Below are 23,549 nucleotides of genomic sequence, written 5' to 3'. Positions count from 1 at the left end.
GATTTAGGTATGAGTCAATAAAGGATGTTGCCTCAGTGTGCAGTGTGGTAGGGTTGAGGAATAGTGGAACAAAGGCAGATGTCTTTATTTTATCACAACTGACTGCTGAGGCATCCCTCAAGCTCAAGCTACATTTTTCTGCAAAGCTTTATTTTATGACTTTTATTTCCATTTAATTCCAAATTAATTTCTTAAAATTTTATTTGAGCGGAATTTACAAAATGTAGGATAGAAACTGGCCAAATAGAGATTCAGTTCTCATTTTAGTTTTTCAGTTCCTTTGGGTTATAAAGGGAACTAGTGACATTCAGAGGAATTTCCTTGAAAGAACTGCTCCATTTAAACTCAAGTCAATATGTATTCATTCCTCATACATGTTGAATGTTGTGCTTGCCTGTAGACCAGGGGTGTCAAACATGCGGCCCGTGGGTCAGAACCAGCCCGCAAAGGGTCCAATCCAGCCCAATAGATGACTAGACTAAGAGGTGCCAGGTTTCAGGAGCAAGTTAAACAATGTGCTGCCTATTTGATGTAAAATTCTGCTTCAGAGGCTTTTCCACTGTACAGTTAGTACAGTTCTAATGTAACAATGAATACCTATTGTGACCATGTTTAAAGATATTGAATATTGTGCAAAATATTGTCAATCAGCAGCTTCAGGGGAATCAGAGAATCTGTATCAGACTGTATCACACCTGTATCATGAAATGTATGGATAAACGCACATATAATGACAACACATTCTCACTACGACCTTGTCACATATTGATGTTTTCGTCATGGACTATCCACATCCACCCAGGTGCATTGGTTGTTGAAGTTCTGGGACACTCTGTCAAGTTCTGTCTGTTACATGCATTGTCTTCTTTCAAGATACACTTCCATTTTCACAGGAAATAAACACACTACGTCGACACAACAACGCAAATTGACGTTTTTTTTTCCTTCAACAACAAACAAACATGGTTGGGTTTAAGCAACAAAAGCACGTGGTTAGGTTTAGGGAAAAAGAACAGTGTTTGGCTTTAAAATGTTATGAGATGCCAACAACTCTCTCTCGGGTGAAGGTCAATGTTTGTTGGACCCATCCACCATCCCTCCCAAGCGCTCCACTCGGACTTTCGTCCTTGTCCCGCCACCTTTCCCCCTGACGCCGCCGGGCGCCATTAGACTTTACCAGACGTGTATCATGCAGACATTAAAGGACACATTTTTTCATTGGTTTCTGACGATACTTATCACTGCCCAAGCACCATTTCGATGACTTCGGAGTGAGCTCAGGCTCGTAATGGCAGTCAGTACGTTTTAGCTTAATCGAGCTATGCTCAAAATTCGATTTTGGCATCTAATCGGACTTCTGTCCTTGTCCCAGTTTACATGCAACTGAGAAAATCGAATTACTGACAGGAACGTGTCCTCCTCAACACTAGGTGGCGATATGTGTCGTTTCAGCGGGTTAATATGGCCCACTTTCCGGTTGACCTATTACGGCACTTAATAATAAACAACTGGAGTCAGGTGGCAGACCGGCATTTTTGAACAACAGCAAGATGGATAATCGTACAGCTTAGTTCATCTAGTACATAATGTACGCGTTACTGATTGTGCAGATAAGGTGCATGCTATCCCTCGTGGTCATGGTGATTTCGAGAGGCAGACAAGAACACTGTATGCTGTTGGAGGGCTACAACAATAGCATGTCTTGTCTGTTCTGGGGTCATACGCCAGCGTGGGGGGTCTGGAGCATGTGCACATGCATTGTCTAGTTTAACTCCAATTAAGGCGTATACATGCCGGAGAAAATCGAATTCCAATCACATTATCTGGGTGTCTTAATTGGAGTTGGAGAACTCCGATATTAGTTGGAGTAACGCGTTTACGTGCACTTCAGCTGTGCAGTTATAGTCGGATTAAGGCAATAATTGTTTTTTTTTTTTCAAGTGTCACGTAAACGTACTGAGTGAGAAGTAGACTGACTGAATGTGGAAAAACTGAGACATACTGTTGAAAATACATCTATTTTTCTTAAGACATCTCAGGCTGTGCGTCTCTTTTGTAAAAGGACGAACGTCTACGTCTAGAATGTACTTGTAGTTCTTCACATAAAAAAGGGAAAATATTGGGGCTGATGTTACTTATAGGTTTATTGTGCGATGATTTCATTGGTCGGGCCCATCTAAGATCAAACTGGGCTGTATGGTGCCCATTACCTAAAATGAGTTTGACACCCCTGCTGTAGATTTGTTGTGCACTGAGCAAAATTACACTATCTTACAGTATCAACTGGAAGTGTACCAAGTGAACACCATCTTTATTTTACCTATAATTAGTGTCAAAATCTATATTTCTTTCAAGGGAACCTCCCATGAAAGACCTGTAAAATAAAAACCTGGCTAGTTCCCAAGTGTATGTGACATTATGTGAAATGAAGTGTTGATTAACGCCATACACTTACTTATTAAAACCCAATTTCTGGCCTAGGCATGGCAGCCATAATGCAGCTCAGTTCTGCAGTTTAACATTGTGGCTACTGTTACAAAAATATGTTCAATAAAGCAAAACACTAAGTGATCCATGTATAGCCTGGAGATATGCTCGCATGAAAGTGTTTCTGTCTGCACCTGTGGTATTGTGCTTGAAGGAACTGGAACTCATCCTTGATCCTGTCACAGGAGTCAGAGGTTGTGAATTTCAGCTGCTGCGATGAAGCCTGCCAAGGAGAAAAACACAAGAGAGGGGAAAGTTAAAAAAAGAATGAGTGAAAAGAGTAAGAAAGATGAAAAAGAGAGCGGAGTGAGAGAAATAATTAAAAACATGAACATGAAATCGAGCAGTTTTCAATTTGACGCAGACCAACGGGTATGACATTACGAAGACACTGGTTGCCAAGTATGTTTCCACACACATGGGGCCAAGTGCATAAAAACCCTGTGTAGAATCAAGACTAAAACTGTGCATGCATAAAAGCAGAAACATGTATACCCATTGTTTCTGCCAAATGTTTAAACCTCTGTGCTTACACTGCTCTGTTATATATCAATCACTGCACACGCACATGAGCCGAACCCACACACAGACACAATTAGCCATAAATGGATATCGACACACCCCTATTTAACCTTCTATAGGCAGAACCCATACTCTGCCTGTCTTTGGTCTGGCTCCAGCAGCATCTTTACAGAGCAGAAGCAACTTTAAGAGTTATTACCTGAGACCATTATGAACAAAAGCATATGTTGTGAGCCCTAACAGCCTGCTGACACGTGAGAGAGTCAAGGTTATAATCCAACATGTGTTATTATCCCAACATTCCTTACTGTTATTCCACGGTTCAGTTTGGGTGACAATACATAAACCTACCCAGTCAAGCTTGAGTAAATCTTGGGAGTATAAATAATGATTGTAACACACTTTTATAAATATTATTATAGGGAATTTGGTGGAGACCATGTTGAGACCTTTGAGGTGTTGAAAAAATATAGCTCCAAATTAAAACTCTCTTAAATTCCCCCACTGACGTCAACCTTCTCTTTAAAACACCGCGGCATCACACACACTCACAGCAGTGCTTGTGCACATGCTGTAAAGCATTAGTGGAGTAGGGGTAACATGTTCTATCACTATACGAATAAATGTAATTGTGGTAGTGATATACTGTAGTTATGGTATAAGTCAAGTGAAATATTTTATAGTTGAAAAAGACTAAACCAGAATGTTTGTTTGTGGCTAATTTGGTGAATCAAATACCTTAAAAGTTAAGGTACCTTACAACATTTACGCAAGTAGAACAAAGTAACGATATATCAAAACAGTGGTTCCCAACTGGTGGGTCATGGTCCAAAAGTAGGTCGCAGGTCCATTCTGAATGGACCACAAGTGACTCATGAACACGTCAAGTTGGTAAAAAAACACACCTTACGTACATTGAATTTCCGGCACAGAGCTTTTATTTTGAAGTGCTGTTTCCTGCTGTGGAGCGAGTGAATAACTGACAGCTATTTGACAAAGACAGCAAACTAGCTTGATGACATGTGCAAACACAAGTATAGTAAATAGTAAAGTGTAGTAAAAGAAACGATGCACACAAAAGTCATGGTTCTCTTTTAGTACTTATAGTAACTGGATAAGAGATGTGTGACCACGTCATAACAAGGGTGGTTATAACAATGTATCACAGAAATGGGGATACAAACAGCAGCCAAGCCAAACGGATTAAAGAAGTAAAATTACAGAAACATAATGTGTGTAATAGAGCTGAAACAACAAGTCGATTAAATGATTAGTCGATCGAAAGAACACCGCAAATTATTCTGATAATGAATTAATCATTTCTGTCATTTTTTAATAGCACAAATGTCAAACATTTGCTGGTTGAAGCTTCTCAAATGTGAAAATTTGCTGCTTTTCTTTGTCATTTATTACAGTGAATGAAGAGTCTTTGGGTTTTGGACTGTTGGTTGAATGAAAGAAGCAAACTGAAGACGTCACTTTGGGTTCTGGGAAATTGTGTTATAGACTGAAATATGTATTAATTAATAACAAAAGTAAGCAGCAGATTAGTCGATAATGAAAATAATTGTTAGCTGTTGTTAGTTGCAGCCCTAAAGTGTAATGGAGCAAACTACAAAAACAATCAAGGGGGTTGATACTAGGGGTGGGGGAAAAAAATTGATACAGCATAGTAACGCAATATTTTTGTGTGGCAATATCGATTCATCAGTCTTTTTTTTTAATATGTAAATTATTAATATAACAAATACAAATTTAACTTTAGGTAGCCTACTAGAATAATATAATCAATTACTTTTCCAGTTCAATAGATACATTTTGCTGCTGCAATAACAATGACTGAAGTGAGATAAACAGATTAAAACCTATTATAGTGCTCTTATTACTTATTAGAGAAAACAGATGTTGACAAACTTTTGCTTTACATAATTTACAGTTAAAAACAAGGTAATATATCGCAATACATTTTATCACAACACTCAGCATATGACAATATATGTAAAATTGCAGTAACATTGTATCATGACTCAAGTATCGTGATAATATCGTATCTTGGGTCTTCTGATGATTCCCACCCCTAATTGATATAGAGATTAAATACTTAGTCAGATTATTGATCTTACCATTGGCTTGTTTTCAGTTATTTATGTCTTATTATACCTCACCTACTTGTTCTGTCTATTACTGTTTGCTCATGTGCTGTTTTCCTTTTGTACAGATTACTTGAAAACTGCAATAAAGTAAACAATTAGTCAGTTAATCTGTTAGCCAGGGGACAAACTATTATGCTAATATACAATGGTTTTGATATTGTTTGAGTCATTTTTCAAGCAAAAATTGTAAATATTTGCCCTTTCCAGGCTCTCCAATGTAAGGATCTGCTGCATTTCTCAAGTTTTATACTGTAGTAAAATGAACATCTTTAGATTTTGGAATGCTGGTTGGACAAAACAACACATCTGAAGACATTACTTCAGTCTGTGGGAAATTGTGGTGAGCACTTTTCACAAGTTCCTGATATTTTATTGATTATTGTTAATCAAGAAAACAGATTGGAGACTGATCAATAATGAAAACAATCACTATGGATGTTTACTGAAAGGCACATTGGATAAAACTACACCAAAATGACACCCATGTAATGTCAAAAAGACTTTGTATGGGCCTCACACAGCAAGCTACATCACCGCTCCTTCACCTAGCCTGGATGTTGCTATTAGCCCTTATTGTAATTCAGTCCACACTACATTCCCCAGGCAGCGGTGGACGGCCTGGTTGTGTGTTGGAGCACAGCAAGCATCAAACCCAAATAGGGACAAAATCTCATTATTTCTCAGCAGGCTGCATAATGGGTCAGGTGGGGAAAGAGAAAAAAAATCGACATTTTCCCACTACGATTGAGCAGGCATAAAAAAACCATCAGAAATCTGATTGCAGCACTTACGGGAAGCTAGCCCGCCGCTGTTAGGAATGACCTGTCGCTTTGTACCCTGCCCCCCCACGGCATGTCGCTCAGCTTCATTTTTAACTACAAATAGGCCGCTTCGCATTCACAGAGCCATGGCCAGAGAATATGCTAAGCAACAGGATTGCTTCAGGTTGTAGGAATGAACCTGCTTGCTTCAAAGGCTGAATTATTTTTTGCTTTGTGGCTCAGTCAGCAGTGCTTAGCTCTAACATGGTAAAGAGTTGGGGATGAATTCTAACTAAGCCTCCCAGGGTAAACATATACATGGTCATGGTATTATAGGGGGTTGGACACTAAATTAAATGTTTTAGATTACGTAAAAAGAAGCTCTAGGTTTGGAAGAAAAAGACAGGCAGTTAGGAGGTCATTCAAAAAAACCTCTACACAGTCCCACAAAACAGTGACAAGCACAGTGACCTCAGCCATTACACTTTCAAATGTCATGAGAAGTGCTGACATTATCATGCTGTCGCCACACACAGAAACCCCCAATCCACACAAACCAAGCTGCTGCTCGGAGACGGAGGCTCAGACTGTAAAGCAGAATAACCTTTTCCATTATCTCTCCGGCCAGTATGGCATGGTCCAAACTCAGCAAACAACAGCTTGGCTATATGGGTCTGTGCCACACAGAGCCTGTGTCAACACAAGGCACTTAGCTACAGGCAGCCATGTAACTCACACTGCAATAACTCTTCCCTGCGCTGCTTTCTGAACACTGTGTGTGTGCATGTGTGTGTTTGTGTGTCTGCCTACAGGTTACCCCCTGTGCCCGAGGGTAGAGCTGTTGCCCTAGATCCGATTTCCTCTCTGTGTAGCGCAGTATGCAAACGTTTAAAATACCAAAGTTTCTCTCAGTCAACAGCCCCAGGTAGAGCATCCTGTTCCGCGGGGAATAACAGGAGAGACACAGAAGACAGACGGAGGAAGACATGGGAAAAGGAAGCAAGAAAAGGAGAGCAGGAACTTTTAAATTTAATTTGGGCCAAAGTGGTGGACCGACCGACATTGCCATCCCCTGAGGCATGCTGCCAGCATGGCTAAAAGGAATTAAACCCATCAAATATCAGTCAGAAGAATTTGTAAACTTGCTGCAGTGATGGCTGTGCTTTCTGGGGATCTTATCACTGATATGACGACAGTGTGAACTTCTGAAGAACAACTCTTTATCACAGCTTGTTATGATCTTTATAGGCATCATTACAGCTGGGAACAGTCATTTATGTAGAAACTGTAACGTCACGCAGGGCCCGACAATAAGTTTTACAACTAGCTACTGGGCCATCAGCTTTTGTTTACCTAAGGTGTCAGAATGGTTGAAAAATTTTGTATAACTGGAGCAGTGATAGTACATGTGTATATAGTCAAACATATGTAATCAAATGGTTACAGGGCATGTTTAAATGTAGGTGTAATAGATGCCAAAAGGGGCAACCAGACTAAAGAAAATAGCGGAGGTCAACATCTGGTTGCCTGGAGCAACAAGATAACTGTCACACTTCACCTTCTTCTTGAAATGTTTCACAGATTTCCAACATAGATTAGAGATGGATGTGTTTACTAACAGCAGCTTAGATGTGGCCTTATTTGGCTGATGGCTGGCAATAATTTGAAAGCTTGGCTGGAGGTGAGGTTTATGTATACGTAGGACTGCTGCGGTGAATTGAGGGTGGTTCAAAAGCATGGTATTTGATATTTGGTATTACCAACATTTTTTGTTGTTTTGTAGATTACTTCATATATCCTGATTTTAGTGCTTTATAAATTAGTTTAATTGTTGGGCTATTATTAGGTATACAGTTGCTTTTTAAATAGCAAAGATGACAGTTTTATATCAAATAAAATACTGATTCTTTGTTAAATGCAGAACACAGAGAGACAATGTGGTGCAATAAGGGACGAAATGTTTTCATCAGTTGAGACGCTTTGGTTATGTTTGGTTGCTATGATTCGTTATATCCACAGAATTAAAACCATTGGCACAAGGTAGTGTACTTTCCAAGTGGCAACCTCTGAGGCTGAAAAACGAAGCCAACACAAAGTGCCGAAAAACTGCAGTTCTGTGAACAGCTGCTTAAGGCTGGCTCTCAAAGCCAGTCAATACCCACAGACCCCCAAGTTAAAATGCCCATCTTCATAGCAGAGGTAAATGTGTTTACAGCCTGGTACAAATAACGATTAAGGTCTTTACAGCGTTCACATTTTATTAAGGTAAAAGTTACACATAATTAAAGATGGGCCGCTTTGTGTAATAAGTTGTCTGCTGATGGCTCCTCATCTTCTCAGTCAGATCCACCCCTCACTCCTTCACAGCTCCAGCCTCTCACCCAAATATGGTCACTTCTGACTCCAAAAAGCCAAAATTCTGACAGCCGTAATGCCCTACTCAAGGCTACAAATGTGCGTCCATGAACCAATGAATGATGTCACAGTAGCTACTTCCATTATTTTTACAGTCTGTGGTAATTGCTCTGGATGAAGGGAAGTGCTGAAGCTATTAATTTCTCCTCCATTGTTGTTTAGCAATGTGACAGTTGGTCTTTGTGGTATTCTGCTCTGATGGTGGTGTAAAAGGTGAAGTGAAAAATGGCCCCAGTGTTGTAACCAAAAGTTGAATATTTGTCAACTCTGCTCAGTGCAGAGTAGACGCTCGCTGCCTTGTCAGGCAGCTGGCATTTGTAGCTTAGGATAAATTCCTGGCACTTCCATCAAAAAAAGAAAAAAGAACTTGAATACATAAGTTGTGGCTGTTGCTTGCCATCCCCTGCGGTTGGCTTGTCAATACCATGGTATTACAGTTATCTCAACAGCCCTACGTACATGCTAGCTCATGACCCTGCTTCACAGGACACAAATAGAATTGAGATGATTTAAGTCAAAGTTTTGTTATTGAAAAAGACATTATAAAACAAGGAACCCCTACAGCTAAAGACCCTGACACACCAAGCCAACCGTCGGTCAGAGTTGGGCTGCCATGAGTGTCTGCCGCCCTCGTCGGTGCAGGGTGTCATCAGCTTAAGTTGGCCTTTTTTCTGCCAATACAGAATGTTGAATCAGTGTCTGCACGTTGGAGGCCATTGCTAAATGAAACCACTCTGATTAGCTGTTCAGCTCAGCTCATGAGAAGAAAAATGAAAGTGAGAAATACAAACAAAGAGCTGAAGTGGAGAGGGAGTGAGGTCGAAACAAACTTGTTACATGAGGTAAGATTATTTTTCTTAAGCCACTGAGCACTTTAGCAAAAACGCTTTGTAATATTTTGGGTTACTACTAACTGGTGCGCAGTAATAATGGCCTGTTCTTTCAACATTGATTGTACTGTTAACAGGCTAACTAGCGTTAAGACGGTCCTCCGGTTGCTCTTTTTGAATGACGATTACAGACAACTGCGGTCTGATGGTATGGAGGGGTATGTCTTTTCCTGCAGGCACAGAGCACACATGCTTGTTGGCAGTCAGTTTGGTGTGTTCATGTGCAACTTGGCCGAGACACCTTGACGAGAGATGACGCGGCAGGAGGCCCTTGTCACCGCTAGGTCTCTGACGTCAGTTTGGTGTGTCTGGGTCTTAAGAGAAAACACCACCGTGATAATCTTGCCTGGTGTGTAACACACACAACTGCTAGCACAAGTATTAGAACAGTCATATGGTATGGTATTGTTTTGCTTTGTTAATGATGTGAAACATGGTACTAAGTACAGTCTAACGTTCTAAATCAAGGTCATCACAAAGCAGGCTAAATCCTGGATAAAAATGTCCGGCAAAGTGCGGGAGTTTGAAGGACGATTCTCACAGTGCTGCCCTGATACTCTAGCCACTACACAACCAGGCTTTGTAGGGCTCTCCTCGCTCTGTGCAGTATACACAGCTAACAATGTTTATTATCCCTCTCTCTGTCAGTGACCAAAACAAGGTGCTCTATGGGGGCCTGAGAGCCCACAACAGATGGATGCCCATAATGTTAATGAAATACTGCCGTAATATTGTGACACATGCCATCTGCTGTGACAAAAAAGGTGCCTACACGCTGTGCAAGTGAAAATGTGTTTGTGCAAGAGAGAGGCTAGGCTAACGTGTGTGTGTGTGTGTGTGTGTCTTTTTTGTTTGTGTTACAGAGCAATAGCCTAGACAGTGTGAATGTGACAGAGAAAGATATGTGTGTGTTAGAGCAAAACAGAGAGCCTTAACATTGAATAGGTGTGTGTGTGCATCTGTGTGTGGGGTGTGATAAGCCTCTGTGTATGATGCTTGGCTGCCAGAGGAACAAATATTCACTGCCATGAATCATACACAAGGATACAACAGCCCACACACACTCTCTCTCTCACATGCAAAATTTGCATAGTGCGCGCACACACACACACACACACACACACACACACACACACACACACACACAGTACCTAAATGTAGGACAATCTCTAATTTGATTCTGCCCTGCTCCTTTGAGACGTAATTAAAGCATTAAAAAGCTTTGTGCGCTGGTGAGGCAATTGAGACAGTCTTCAGCGAATAAATGGGATTCATCGTTTCAGGAAATTGCTGCCCCACCCCCATCCCCCACCCACCAACCCAAAGCCCACTCATCGTCACCCCCCTACACACACACACAGACACATACACCCCTCCTGGCCTCATCATCTGGTCCAATCCATGTGAAATCTACTGTGAAACATAATGTCTATTTTAAATAAGAATCAGGCTAAGGCTGTTTCTGCTCCATAGATCAGTCGACAAAGGCGACGGGAAGGGATGGAGATTACAGGGGGGGCTCGGCTTCACACACGGACCGCACTACAGCGATTAGACACACCAACAATACATGAATACAGTACATATATCCAGTAGAGAATTTTGGACACACAAGTTGAGCACACACACAATTACAATGCACACAGACAATAACAGCAGGATACATTGGAAAACATCCTCCTCAGTATAAATCCTGCCTGAGGGTAGCGGCAGTGTGGGGATTGTATTTCCTGGAGCACTGCCTGACTGTTTACATCTCAGTTGGAGTGTGTTTGCATGTGGTATATGTGTGTGTGTGTGTGTGTGTGTGTGAGTTGGGGGCAGGGATGGAGCCTTGGCATTGTAATCACTCACTAATGACTGGATGTTATCTCACTCCCACTTTTAAATGAATGCAGAAGATCGACACTGACGAGCAGTTGGCCTGTTTCTCAACGCCAGGCTGTCTGTTTGCTCCATAGCAACAGTCCCATGGATGCCATTTGAGCTGTCCACCTCCTCTGACCATCTCAGACACAAACACATTATTATTCAAAGATAACGCAAAGGCTGAGAAGAAGGGAAAGTGTGCCTGTTGAAAGCAAAGTAATCACTAGCCTTTTTTTTTTTAGTTTGGCGGCGAGATTAGAAATTATAGGGGTAAATTAAAGCCTGGATGTAAGTGCAGCATGTGTGTGGTTTAGAAAGATGTAAAAAGGGTGCTGAGAGCAGGCACAGAAAGTGATGTTTAAATGTGATGCATTATTGCTATAAATTTGGGGCAATTCAACACAACTCTCCAATCCAAAGATATTCCCTTTTTTCTGGGCTCATTTCCTCTGAAATAAAGTGTCTACATGTAGCGTTCATTCTGCTGAAGGGGATAACTATGTCTGGCTCTGGTGAATACAACACGTGGGGTATGTGTTTAACATGTGGGCAAACCTCTCAGCAAAAATCCATCATGACATGATTCACCGAGCCAGACGCTGAGGGCTTAAGCCTTTTGCTAATACACAAGCACCAAACAAGATCACATCCTCCATCTAAGAATAGCTCCAACCAAACAATTCCATCTAAATATCCCAGATTAGTGTTTGGACTAAAGCGTATGTGCCCAGTGATCTGAGAGAGGGTCAGGGCTAACTGGCCTGCATCCAAGCTCACCTCGGCCAACTCTGTCTGGGCCAAGAGCGCCTTGCTATGTTAGCTGCTCAGTGTGTGTGTGTGTGTGTGTGTGTGTGTGTGTGTGTGTTTATGTGTGTGTATGAGAGGAGGCTGAGGAATAGGATTGTGTCTTCAGCCGCTCTGGACAGGGGCTTTAGAGCGCAGGGAGAGCCTAATCCTGTTTGGGCCAGGAATTAGATTTTGATTATTATCTCTCACGAACCAAGCCAAGGCTTACCCCCATTTCTGCAGAGTTATCCCCACAATATAAACACACACATACACTCACACACACATACACACACTCCTCCCCCTTGCAGCCCAACAGATTTGACCTCGTTAAGACGCTTTAAAGGGGATTATTCTACTTTTATCACTTCGAGTGAAGTGCCCTTGCAAACATAGGCTTGGCATGGCTCAGCCTCCCTCCCCACTCCGCAGAACTGTCTTGACCCCCTGCGCAAGGCCAGCCAAGCGCACAGTACAAACACACACAAATATGACACTTAAGGCACACTGCCCTGCAAACACAGACGCACAAAAATGAGTAGACTTCACCCACAAACACACACACGCACACAGAGGCACACACACACACAGGTAGATGTACAGAAACATAGCAGACACAAGGTGGGGGCAGGCACGCTATAACGCAACACGCGCACGCACACAGGAAAATAGTGCAGAGATTGCAAAGCCAAGGGAAATGGGCAATTTGTCAAGAGTGGGGAAAGTGGTGAGGCCGACAGGGCTGTGGGTTTGGAGACCATGGCTGAGATTAAAGCCAGCCTCGCAGAAGGGGGGCTTTAAGATTACACCCAGTACGGTTGTGCAGATGATTGATGCCTGCTTGTAAAAACCAAGGTTATTACTTACAACAGCCAGCGAAGGAGGGAAGACATGTAGGGAGGAAAGGAAGATTAGTCCCAAAGTTCGCAACAAATAAGTGGACAATGAAAGCGGAAAGCTGAAGTGCCAGCATGTGGCTGACACCAGGGAACTTCTGTTTCGTCTGCTCAACAGAGGTGCCGGCGCTAACGTTGTAGCGTGTGCACATGTTAAAAGTTTTAAAAGGTAGAGCTATTTTTTCCCTTGACTCCAATCCAAGCCATTTAATTTTCAGTATGAGTCCCAATCTAATCTTAATGCGATACCTTAATGAAATTTCAGCCAGTTTTAGGCCACGTTCACACAGACGGTACAGTGTCAATGAAACAGGCTCCTCATTCATTTGGTTTTAGCTTTAGGGTGCATCAACACTTTAACGTTTTCATTTTACAACAAACTGTTCTCCATACACACAAGTGTTTCAGCAGAATTTCATAACTAATTCCCATCCATACTAAATGCCTGAAAATACACATGGCCACTTACATACACTAGACGTGTGTATCGGTGTTAACAGGAAGCAGATTGTCTTCTCTGTGGTTGGTTGCTGAGTTACAGAAATACTAAATAAATGGAGAAAAGTAAAACCAGAGCTTTCTTTGCTTGGACTGACAAAGAGGTGGACTGTTACTGAAAGTAACACGTGTTTAATATGGTCAAGGCGGCGGAAAACAGATTGGGAGACATTACAAAGCAAACATGATGACATAGTATAGCGGTGTCGAACAACAGTATTATCTGTCGTCAGAGGAAGTCATGGTAATGGGAAAGGAGTAATGGTACCCACATAAAAACAATAATATCACAGAAGGTATGTACATCTAACTGTGATGTTTTAACCTGACAAGCAAACATAAATATCTGCATCACCATTTCCAAAAGAGTTCCTTTCGTGACGTCCAGACTAAAATGCAACCCTGATGATTTGAAACTAAAGCAGGGTTAACAGCGTTTTCAAAGGTCTCTGTTTTAGGGGTTCCAGAGCACCAAAGTAGTGTGGACGCTAGGACTACAAGTAGCAATTGTTATGCGTTTTAAAATGAAAAATATTAGTGAGGATGTAACTTTAGGGTGCTTTCACACCTGCCCTGTTTGGTTCGGTTTAATCAAACTCAAGTTCAGTCTTAGGGGCTGAATGGTCAAACAGCGTCTGACGTCCCCTGCACCTACGCCTTTCTTAGACTGGAGTTGGCTGAATGTGTGCTTAACTTTCTGTAACTGACATTCCAACAAGCAAGTCCACTTTACACACCACACAGACAGAAGACAGTTCAGAGGTAAGGATGTAAGGATTTAAAATTCTCTTTCATATCTTTTTTTAATTCTTTACACACCTACTTCTGTCCCTTTTTCCTTTTTGTATGCACAAATGAGCGCAACACTATGAATGCCTTCAAGAACAGAAAGTCCAAAAGTGTGCTCAGTTATCCCCATATTTGAACAATTATCACCTCTCACTCTTCACTATCACAGCGGACTTTCCACCGTTCCTACAAGTGTGGCCATTTGGAATAAATAAAGACAAAACTTTTGCAACGATGCAATGTTATTTCATCCAGTAACCCACTGCATTGGCCAGATAAATGCAAGTACACGTCTGGTAAAAGACTTTGTGACAAGAACAGTGCAATGCCACCGTTTCCCTCTCAATCACTCGCTCTCTTCTAAGTAATCGATGGCAACTTTCCCGTTGTAAAATGTTTTGTAGTATTGCATACCGCTGTGCACTGTGTGTGTTTTGTTGTCTGATAATCTTTCAAACTAATCAGTCTATTACTAAATCAGAACTTCCTGGATATTTTCTGTGTTCTCACTAGTACCTTCAGCAACATGCCCTCTCCAGTGGGACCCCTGGTGTTGTTTTAAGCATGGTTCTATTTTCAGTCTGAATTCCCGCTTACACCACCAAAATTTCATTAGCCTGAGTGGCACAGCTGACAGGGTGTCCTGTTGCAAATATCAAGCATGTTTAATAAGATTCTGAATACAACACTATCTAAACCAGTCCTGTCTCATAGTGGATGTCTGTCCTCACCCCACCCCCCCCCCCACCCCCCCCTGAACGAGGGAGGTTTTCATTGCCTTGCTGTGAGTCCTCATGGTGTCTGAATGAGATCTTGGTGGAGATGAGGTGGCATATTGTTCCAGTCCGGGCATTACTGCTCCTGGGCACACAAACAGAGCAGCTAATTCTCTTGTCTGAACTGGTGCAGTGCCTTGCGTTTTGGCAGGTCTGGGGGCCCTGGCCAGGGCAGGCCAATCCGGCAGCCCCCCGTCGAGCTGCTTTGTTCCAGCCCATCGCACCGTTCTGCTCTGAGGAAGGGCTGCCCCACCCACCACCACCGCCACCACCACTACCCTCCCTCCTTCCCACCTCCCACACACTCCTCGTAGGGAGCCACTGCTGAATACTGATGCAGCCTCTCCACTCCACACACCCCCCATCTTCCCTCCCACACACAAAAAACACACACACACACACCACCCGATGAGCTCTCGACTGCATGTGTGAACATGCACGTAGACACACACACACACACACACACACACACACACACACACACAAGCACAAATTCATCACCATTCTACTTTTTCCTCTTCACGCACAGCATCCTTCAGTCATGCTGGAATGCACACATATCTGCACACACTCATATACTGCACATATACGTCAGTAAATGCAACAAAAACACACACAGATATTCACATCAGTAGCTCCAACGGACTTGAGCAAAACCAAAAATATGGTACGACTCTGATGCTGACATCTGTTTTGATTTAAATTCACGGTCTTTCTGGTGAATTTGCTGCGGTACTTTGTGTGAGGCAAAGTGGCCGGAGCAGACAAAGAGGTACAGATACAACTTGCAAGTCTTATTTTCATCAACGTTAAAGGGGAAGCCCTGGTTTCTACGCTATAATCACATGGTAACAATAATTCTGACAGTGTTCAGCTGATGATGTTTTAACTGACGACAGCAATAAACCACACTGTGAGCAGTCTTGTATTCCCCTGGCCTCCGCACAGTCCATACAGATTCTTCTTCACTTATTTATGACCAACACAATAAATAAACACAAGGTGAAAGTTGTGTAACTGATTGGCCCAGCAGGGGCGGCATCATTCATAGAGTGGTGACATGTTTTCTGTCACCTTGATTCAGTATTTCCATCAAGCCAGAGGCTGCTGTGGTGTGTGCTGTGAACTCCGGAGGGATGGCGCACAAAGTCTGTGTGTGTGTGTTTGTTTTGCTTTAGCCGCATTCACACTAATGTGAACAACACACCTAAAGCTGTGTTATATAGGGCACCACATACAGAGCTTTAAAAAATGCTCTCCAAGGAGAATGCATTTGAAATTGCTGACATACGACTGTCATGTATGGCATCTCAGAGTCATCATTACTGAAAATCTTCACTTGCCGACACTTCATCAGACTTGCTTTATAAACAATTAATTACATATTGCTGGACAGACAGAAATTTTAAAAAGCTGCTGGCTCATGTGGCCTTAACATGGCCAACAAATTCACATTTGAAATACCAGAATTTTCTTCATCTCCCTGCATCCCTTTGGAATATATATGGCACTTTAACAGTATGTGGAGTGCTTTAACAGCAATACAGAAAAATACTTAGTGGAAAAGCCAGGAATTTGAAAAAAGGTCACAATATTGCAAACAGTTTAGTAATTAATTGGTGGTGTGTCAATAAAAGCATGGATGGATTACTGAACAGGTCTACCGGGTAGGCCCAAGGGCCCAAGGTGTCATGGCCCCCTGTAGCTTTCACCTCCAAAATGCCACTCAAATTAAGACGGAACACTGAAGAGACACAAAATGACCACAAAGAGATGCAAAGGAACAGCAAAGAGACAAAAATAACTACGAAAAACAGGCAATACAACCACAAGGAGACATAAAATGACTACAAAGATACACAACACTACCAAAAAAGACACAAAATTACCACAGAGACACAAAACAACCCCCCAAAAAATATACCAAATTAATTCAACAGAGACACAAAATTGCCTCAGTGAGACGCACAACCAAAAAAAAGATGCATAAAGACTACAGAGAGATGCAAAACCACTACAAAGTCTGTGTATCTTCCTCCTGTGTAGGAGAAGTGGTGTGGCCTTTTGCTTATTTGTGCCCAGGCGCCCACTGTCTCGTAATTTGTCCATGGATAAAAAGCAAAACACAATACAGTGCAATGAAAACAGACTAAGCAAATAAATTACGACCTACAGGAAGCATGTGACTCAAACATCCACTCAAGCTTCAGCTCCACTGAGGAAATGAAAAACTGCGACAGACATAAAGATATGTGTGGACAGATAAGAAGACTCCTGTTATTTGCATAATGTTAGTGGATGGAAATGCACATTATTCTGCATTTTCTTTTGCAGATTCTCTGAAAATTTGGTTCAGATTTGTGCAAAATTTGGATGGAAACCTGTGACAACGGGCTGGAGTCAAACAGGTCGAAAGTGCATATACCTGGGGATCCATGTGTTTTAGGGGTTAATATGCCGATCGTTACGCACAACACTCTCCCGGTGAGAGTCCTGCTGGGGACCTCTCTCCTGGTAGAAAAAGGCATAAAAAGCCCCCCCAAAAAGAAAAGGGGGTATAAGTCAGAGGGTTTGAATGTGTATTCAAATGTATCCCCTCTGCCTACTTAAGTACAAGTCAGTGTGTATGTGTGTGTGTGTGTGTGTGTTCAGTCAGAGATGGGCTGCACCAGTCTACACCCCTCCCTTTCAACCAACCCCAAAGCATTTTGACAATCATCCACTGTGGCCCTTCACAAAAATCAACATCACCTGTGACCCGTGGCCTCAACTCGGCCACTCAAAGGCAGGGCCTCCTGCAGGGTGGGGGTGTTTGTGGGCTCTGCGGGGCTCTGTTTGTCATGCTAATCAGCTGGCCTAACCTTAACGACCCAGACATCTGCTGGCCTGCGTGTGTCAAGCCCCACATTCAATTTGTTCCCCAGATACAAAAAGCAGATAAGACCCTTGAGGCTGGTAAGAATGTCCGTGTGTGTGTGTGTGTGTGTGTGTGTGTGTGTCCTTGCTGTTGATGGGTGAAAGGGAAAAAATCCTTTATTTCTATGCATGTACTAGAGCAATAATTACCAGCAGAGAAGAGAGCTAAAGTGTATGTTCGTGTGTGCCGTGCTCATGCTTTCTTCTGTGTGTGTGTGGGTGTGCAAGCTTCAATGTCTAGTACCCCCCACCAACAAACACACACAGCCTGGCTTGTTGCTCACACACACACACACAGACACACACACAAACACACAGAGAAATGAACACGTGTGTCACACACACACACACAGAAATGAACACGTGTGTGTGTGTGTGTGTGTGTGTGTGTGTGTGTGTGTGTGTGTGTGTGCAGCAGAGCGGCGGAGAAGGGGTGGGGGGAGTTTGTTTAATGGGCGAGACAGGGGACCATGGGGATTAAGCTCCCCCCAGCTGGAGGCTTTAGAGGAAAGGCTGGGGGCTGTCCTGTTAATTCAAGTGGGCTTAATAATGCCTGTGCACCCTCTGCCCCTGACCCTCCCACCACTACATCAGATCTGGGAGGAAACGCATGATAAAGGGAGACAAGCAGGAGGAGGAGGGAGTGTGTCTGTGTCTCAGTGTGTGTGTGTGTTTGTGTGTGTGTACAACCTGTGGCCATCTCTACAGTGGAGCGTGGGCTCAGGGGATTTCGCCTCCATATTACTTGTGCTACTCTCCGGCTTTGGCACCGGGCCTTTCTGTTGCTCCACTTTCACGCCACAGCCAGCTTTGTTGAAGCTGCATTAGGATTAATCAACACCCAAACAATATGGCAAATGCTATCAACTGGGTCAGGCACTGTGCCACTATCAAATGAGGCTTTTTCCTATTAAACCAATGAACTGTGCCCGTAACCTGTGACAGTGGATTAAAATGCACCCATTGACTTAAAAGACACATGAATCCTTGTTATACTGTGGTCTCCTTTGTGCCTAAATGGGACAACTATTTGAAAAGGACAAAATCATTGCTCACTGATTTTGTTTTCTGTATGTAATGACTATGTTTACATGCACACTACTTTTCTACTATTATTCCAAACATGACAATATTCTGAATTTTATACGGATCACGTAAACAGCATATTCAGTTTGGATATCCTAAATCAGGCCTTTTCTCAGAATATAGCATCTTCTGATTAAAATATGTAGGATACGGCACAATCGGCATCTCATTTGGGGTTTTTAATCGCACTTTGCAACACACTGCCTCTTGTCCGTATACAGTCAACTCTGTCTATTGTCATGGATACGTTGTACGAAACTCATCAACTGTTTGCGTGGCTGGGCTAGATAAAAGTCTTTCTGTTCAGACGACACACCTTCTTTTAACACAACCAACTTTGATACAGATTTTGAATCTGCGACAATATCGCCAACCTTTTTACGAAGCAGGTTGAAGGAACATAAGATGGAGGCAGTGTTTGCACATACAAACAGGTCTGTCAAAACTTAAAAAAAATCTGATATGATGCAAAGAAGCAAAATGGCACAAGCAGCCCAACCATTTCACTTCTCCATATTTTGACGTGATACACGACATGTTAGAACACGTTAATCGGAGTATGAATGCATGTAAATGTGAAAATGAGTGGAATATTCATTTTCATTAGCCATGTAAACAGCTTGGTGGGAATACTGTATTCTTTGGAATAAGGGCAAAAAAAAGAGTGTTTTGTGCATGTAAAAGAAGTTGCAATTTCACTTCAATAGAAAGCCTTTTTTGTCATTGTACAAAGAATATACAACGAGATTCAGAGTGCTACATCTAATCAGATGCCAACTAGTCAATAAACCAAGCAAGTAAAAAAAAAAATCAAAATCATTCATAAAATCTGAAATATTTCGTGTAAATAATAGGCTATATCAAGCTGTACTTAATAAATGGAGTTTTTCTCTGTGAAGTAGTGAACTGCACTTGAAAAGCACTACATTTACAGTGTAATCATTTAAATCCTTAAAACACTTCCACTAGGCATGACTATTACACACAATATGTGCCCATTTACAAAAACCAAAATGTCAAACTGGGGAAGATGCAGAAAGAAAGCAGCAACCATCCAAATGCAGAAAATGTCCTGACACAGTGTTACACTGGAAAATCCTTCTTATTTCTATGAATCAGCTAAAAGCCACACAGCCCTTTTACACACACTTTACATTAGCAATACAAATTGTCTAAAGTGTCCAGGAAAAGGCAACATCTTCTACGATTCTGACAGGAAATGCCTTAACGTTATTTTAATGCAGTGTGACTGCACATCAGCTCCGACGCCAATACAGCTTCCTCTGCAAGTCCTCTGCTGCTTTAAATCAGACGCATCATACATGAGAGAGTCCTTGATTGTGTATATTCATAGTGGGAATGTAACACTTTTGTTCACATCATATGAACACTGAACACTAATGTCACTGCAGAGAGAACAAAGGAAAGTAGAAGGAAAGCAGATTCGGTGCTGACTGAGTCAGTTTGAGAGATCCATCATCTGTCATTATGAGGCAGTGCTGTTACTCTCATCCTCCAGCTCCTTATCTTTGACACTCATATCTATATGAGTGTCACACATTCTCCCCATCCTCGGGCCCCTGTGACAGCAGCAGCAGCAGCAGCTGAGGAAGAAGAGGATTTAGAGAGGGAAGACGTGTGTGTGTGTGTGTGTGTGTGTGTGTGTGTGTGTGTGTGTACGTTTATGTTTAAAGCCACAGTTGGAGGTGGGGGGTCAGAGCACAGGTGTGTTTGTGGAGGGACGGAAATGGCTAGTTGCAGCAGGTTAAAACTGAAGCAGCTGCAGAACGAGTGAGGAGACATCCTAAATTCCCAAACCCCATTTTTAATCCTGTGTGTTGGGTCTTAATACTCCAATCAAGCAGCATAAGGGCACTCAATTGGATTAGAAAAATAACCTCCTATCAGACAGGCAGGCAGACAGGAGTGCGGTGGCCCAGCTGCTCTCACCTTGGAGAAGGTGACTGGGTTCTCACCCCATCAGGAGGTGACTGCTTCACCACTTCACTCACAGGAAGGAGGGTGGTGAAAACAGGGCTCTAAAGTGACATCTCGTCCCAGTAATTCCCCGAAATTAAGTGCAGGTAAATATTATCTGAACATAATTATAAATGGGCATCCCTGAAAGGTTTCCTCTTCGGGAACACGGTGAAGACCAACAGAAAGAGCACAATCACATGACTTACTTCTTGCTCATTAATGTGGCCATGTCAAATGGGATGACAGAGGAGATACCCGCACACCAATGTAACTGGGCTAGAAAGCCACATGAAGGTCCACAAACTAAGAATAATGCAAAATAGTCTATTTATTTAAGACGTCAGTGCACAAAAAAGGTGCTCAAAGTGCAAAAACATGAGTAAAAACAGCAGCAAATGTGTCAGTCCTTGACTACGATCAGTGTGGGTATCTCCTCTGCCGTCCTTTCTTGTTTGCCTATATTACCGACGCACCCAAGATAAACTTTTTGTTGCCCCAAGTCGGCGCAGATTCACAGCAGCCCTAAGGCTTGTTTGTTAGAAAGAATGGTATAAATGAGCAACCTACGACTCTCTCTCCAAGAATTTACTTTTCTCTTAATCAAAAAAGGGATCCCACAAACTATAATAACTGCATTTATCCACACCTGAGAGAGAATAAACATCCTTTTCTACCACTGAAATGACTTTTTTCTGCAAGCACTACAAAGCCTCCAGGCGAATGTTGATATCCCACCATGCTTTGAGGAGGTAATAACTCACCGCACTCAGTGGGTACATACTAAACAATACAAACATTGTAATACCGTCAGGGTTTAACATAAGGATAGCCCGATTGTCCGGGGCAAGTTAAATGCCATGTTGGGCTAGTACATCTAAAAGTATTAAATACATTGTTTTTTTTCGGCAGCTGATGACGGAAGTAGCTAAGGAGTGAGTCATCGCTCTTCCTTTTCAATTCTGAAGAGAGTTGCACATGTGCAGTATCAATTAGCACATGCCAGAAAATGACGGCAGGTAAAATCAAAGTTTATGAGCTGAAAGCAGAGCGAGAATTTCAATTATCCTGGAAACAAGAGTTAAGTTGGGTGGTGTTAAAAAAGCCTGTGAGTGTCTAACGAATCCATCTCTGGAGAGAGGGAGGTGGAATTGCCGAGTTATTTTCTATATGCAAGAATGTTTATTTGCATCTATGACACACTGTGTCCTTGTTCCGATTACTTTAATTAAAAAAGAGATTAAACATGACAATTAACTTTAGTCTTTGCTGTTATTTGATAACTACTAATAAATAAAATAATTTGTAAAGAGGCAAGTAAAAATGGACTTTGGGAAAGAAGGATTCTGACCCACCCAGGCAAGTGAAAATAAATAAATAAATAAATGACATTACAGCTGAACCCTGATTATGGCATGGGCTAAAAAACATAGCTACTTCGGTTCAAACCATGCAACTGCTAATCTGAAATGGTCACTTTTGAGATGTTTGGCAGAAGTATGAAAAGCACAAAATGGAGTCCCTTAAGTTGTTTCTATCCCACTTGCATTTCCCATTTTTAATTAAAAAAGTAGCCATGATAAGATTGTATCTAATACACTGACAGGTATATGACTGAGGATATGTCTACAGTGAACAGTCTAAACTGTGCTAGGTTTTTTTGGTTTGTAGTTGGTATTATACAAAAAAAACAAGCATCCTTTTAGATCATCAGTTTCAGAACACTTAGGTTGAACTCTGTGGGACGCACGGCTTATACAGGATTTCACTCATCTGACAAGCCAGGCCAGAGGTTCCCAAATCCTCACATCCTGCTCCCGAGTCTGAGAACACACATCAGCTGGCTCACATCAGCAGCAGCAGCAGCAGCAGCACCACAATCAGGCTGCCACACAGACTGACTGCCAAAGGGCAAACCCATTCAAGTCACAAAAGACATTCAGGTTCTAGCTTTAGCAAACAACTCTTCCGCTTTGAGCAGTAAAAGAACTAGTGGTGGCGACAAGATGTTGCCAGGGAGAAGCAGAGGGCACAGTAGCTGGCAACAAAACAGTCTTCTTTGCTGTTGTGTTTACCTGCGCTGGACTTGGCTTTTTGTTGGATGTGCCCTTGCGGGGGCAGGGTGAAATGGCAGCCAGAACTGATATGAGAGGGGAAAATACAGGTAAGCCACCACATTTTGGTTTCAGGGAGATTTCTTATGGCACCATATCAGAAGCCAAATGCTTCCATTTTCAAATTGGGCCTGGGCCCCAGCCAGAAACACAAATTATTTAATTTGGGCCCTTGGTTGAAAAGCATTGCTGACACTGGATATTTCTACAGTGGCGAGCAACACAGTTCTGCCAGTCACTTAACATAAATGCTGGACCAATGGGCTGAGAGCCCTCATCACTGATGAATACATGCCCTGGACTGAGTTTCTGTTACCATGGAAACTTGAGATTTAGGGGAACAGAGAAGATGTGCTTTTTTACAGTCATAAAAACACCCACCTGCACATAATAGTGTACAGTGAATTTTGAAGCGGCTCCACAGCCTTACAATGACAGTGACAACACCACTTTTATTTGTCCCCTCTGAGTCAGGTTGGAACAAAACCACAGTCAAAACCATAAAAATAAATATTTTGGATAATGCAACCCATTGAGTCTACACTGACACAGGGGTGTGCAATCATTGGGTTGTGAAAAATGGCAGCATTCATTTGAGTTGTTTGATTTGGAGG

The 23,549-nt window shown here is 42.3% G+C and overlaps 1 protein-coding gene across 2 annotated transcripts in view; it reads right to left on the bottom strand.

Moving 5' to 3' along the window:
• Positions 1-23,549, bottom strand: part of tle5 (TLE family member 5, transcriptional modulator) — a 57,691-nt gene that overhangs the window by 32,953 nt on the left and 1,189 nt on the right. For both annotated transcript variants that reach the window (XM_049588716.1, XM_049588717.1), the window contains exon 2: positions 2,622-2,710. In XM_049588716.1, coding sequence (XP_049444673.1) covers positions 2,622-2,710 — 89 coding nt within the window. The remainder of the gene's footprint in view (positions 1-2,621; positions 2,711-23,549) is intronic.

The sequence above is a fragment of the Epinephelus fuscoguttatus genome, linkage group LG10 (assembly GCF_011397635.1).
Source record: "Epinephelus fuscoguttatus linkage group LG10, E.fuscoguttatus.final_Chr_v1".
Lineage (NCBI taxonomy): Eukaryota > Metazoa > Chordata > Actinopteri > Perciformes > Serranidae > Epinephelus > Epinephelus fuscoguttatus.
Note: the sequence above shows the minus strand (reverse complement) of the source record. Positions and strands in the feature narration are given on the sequence as shown.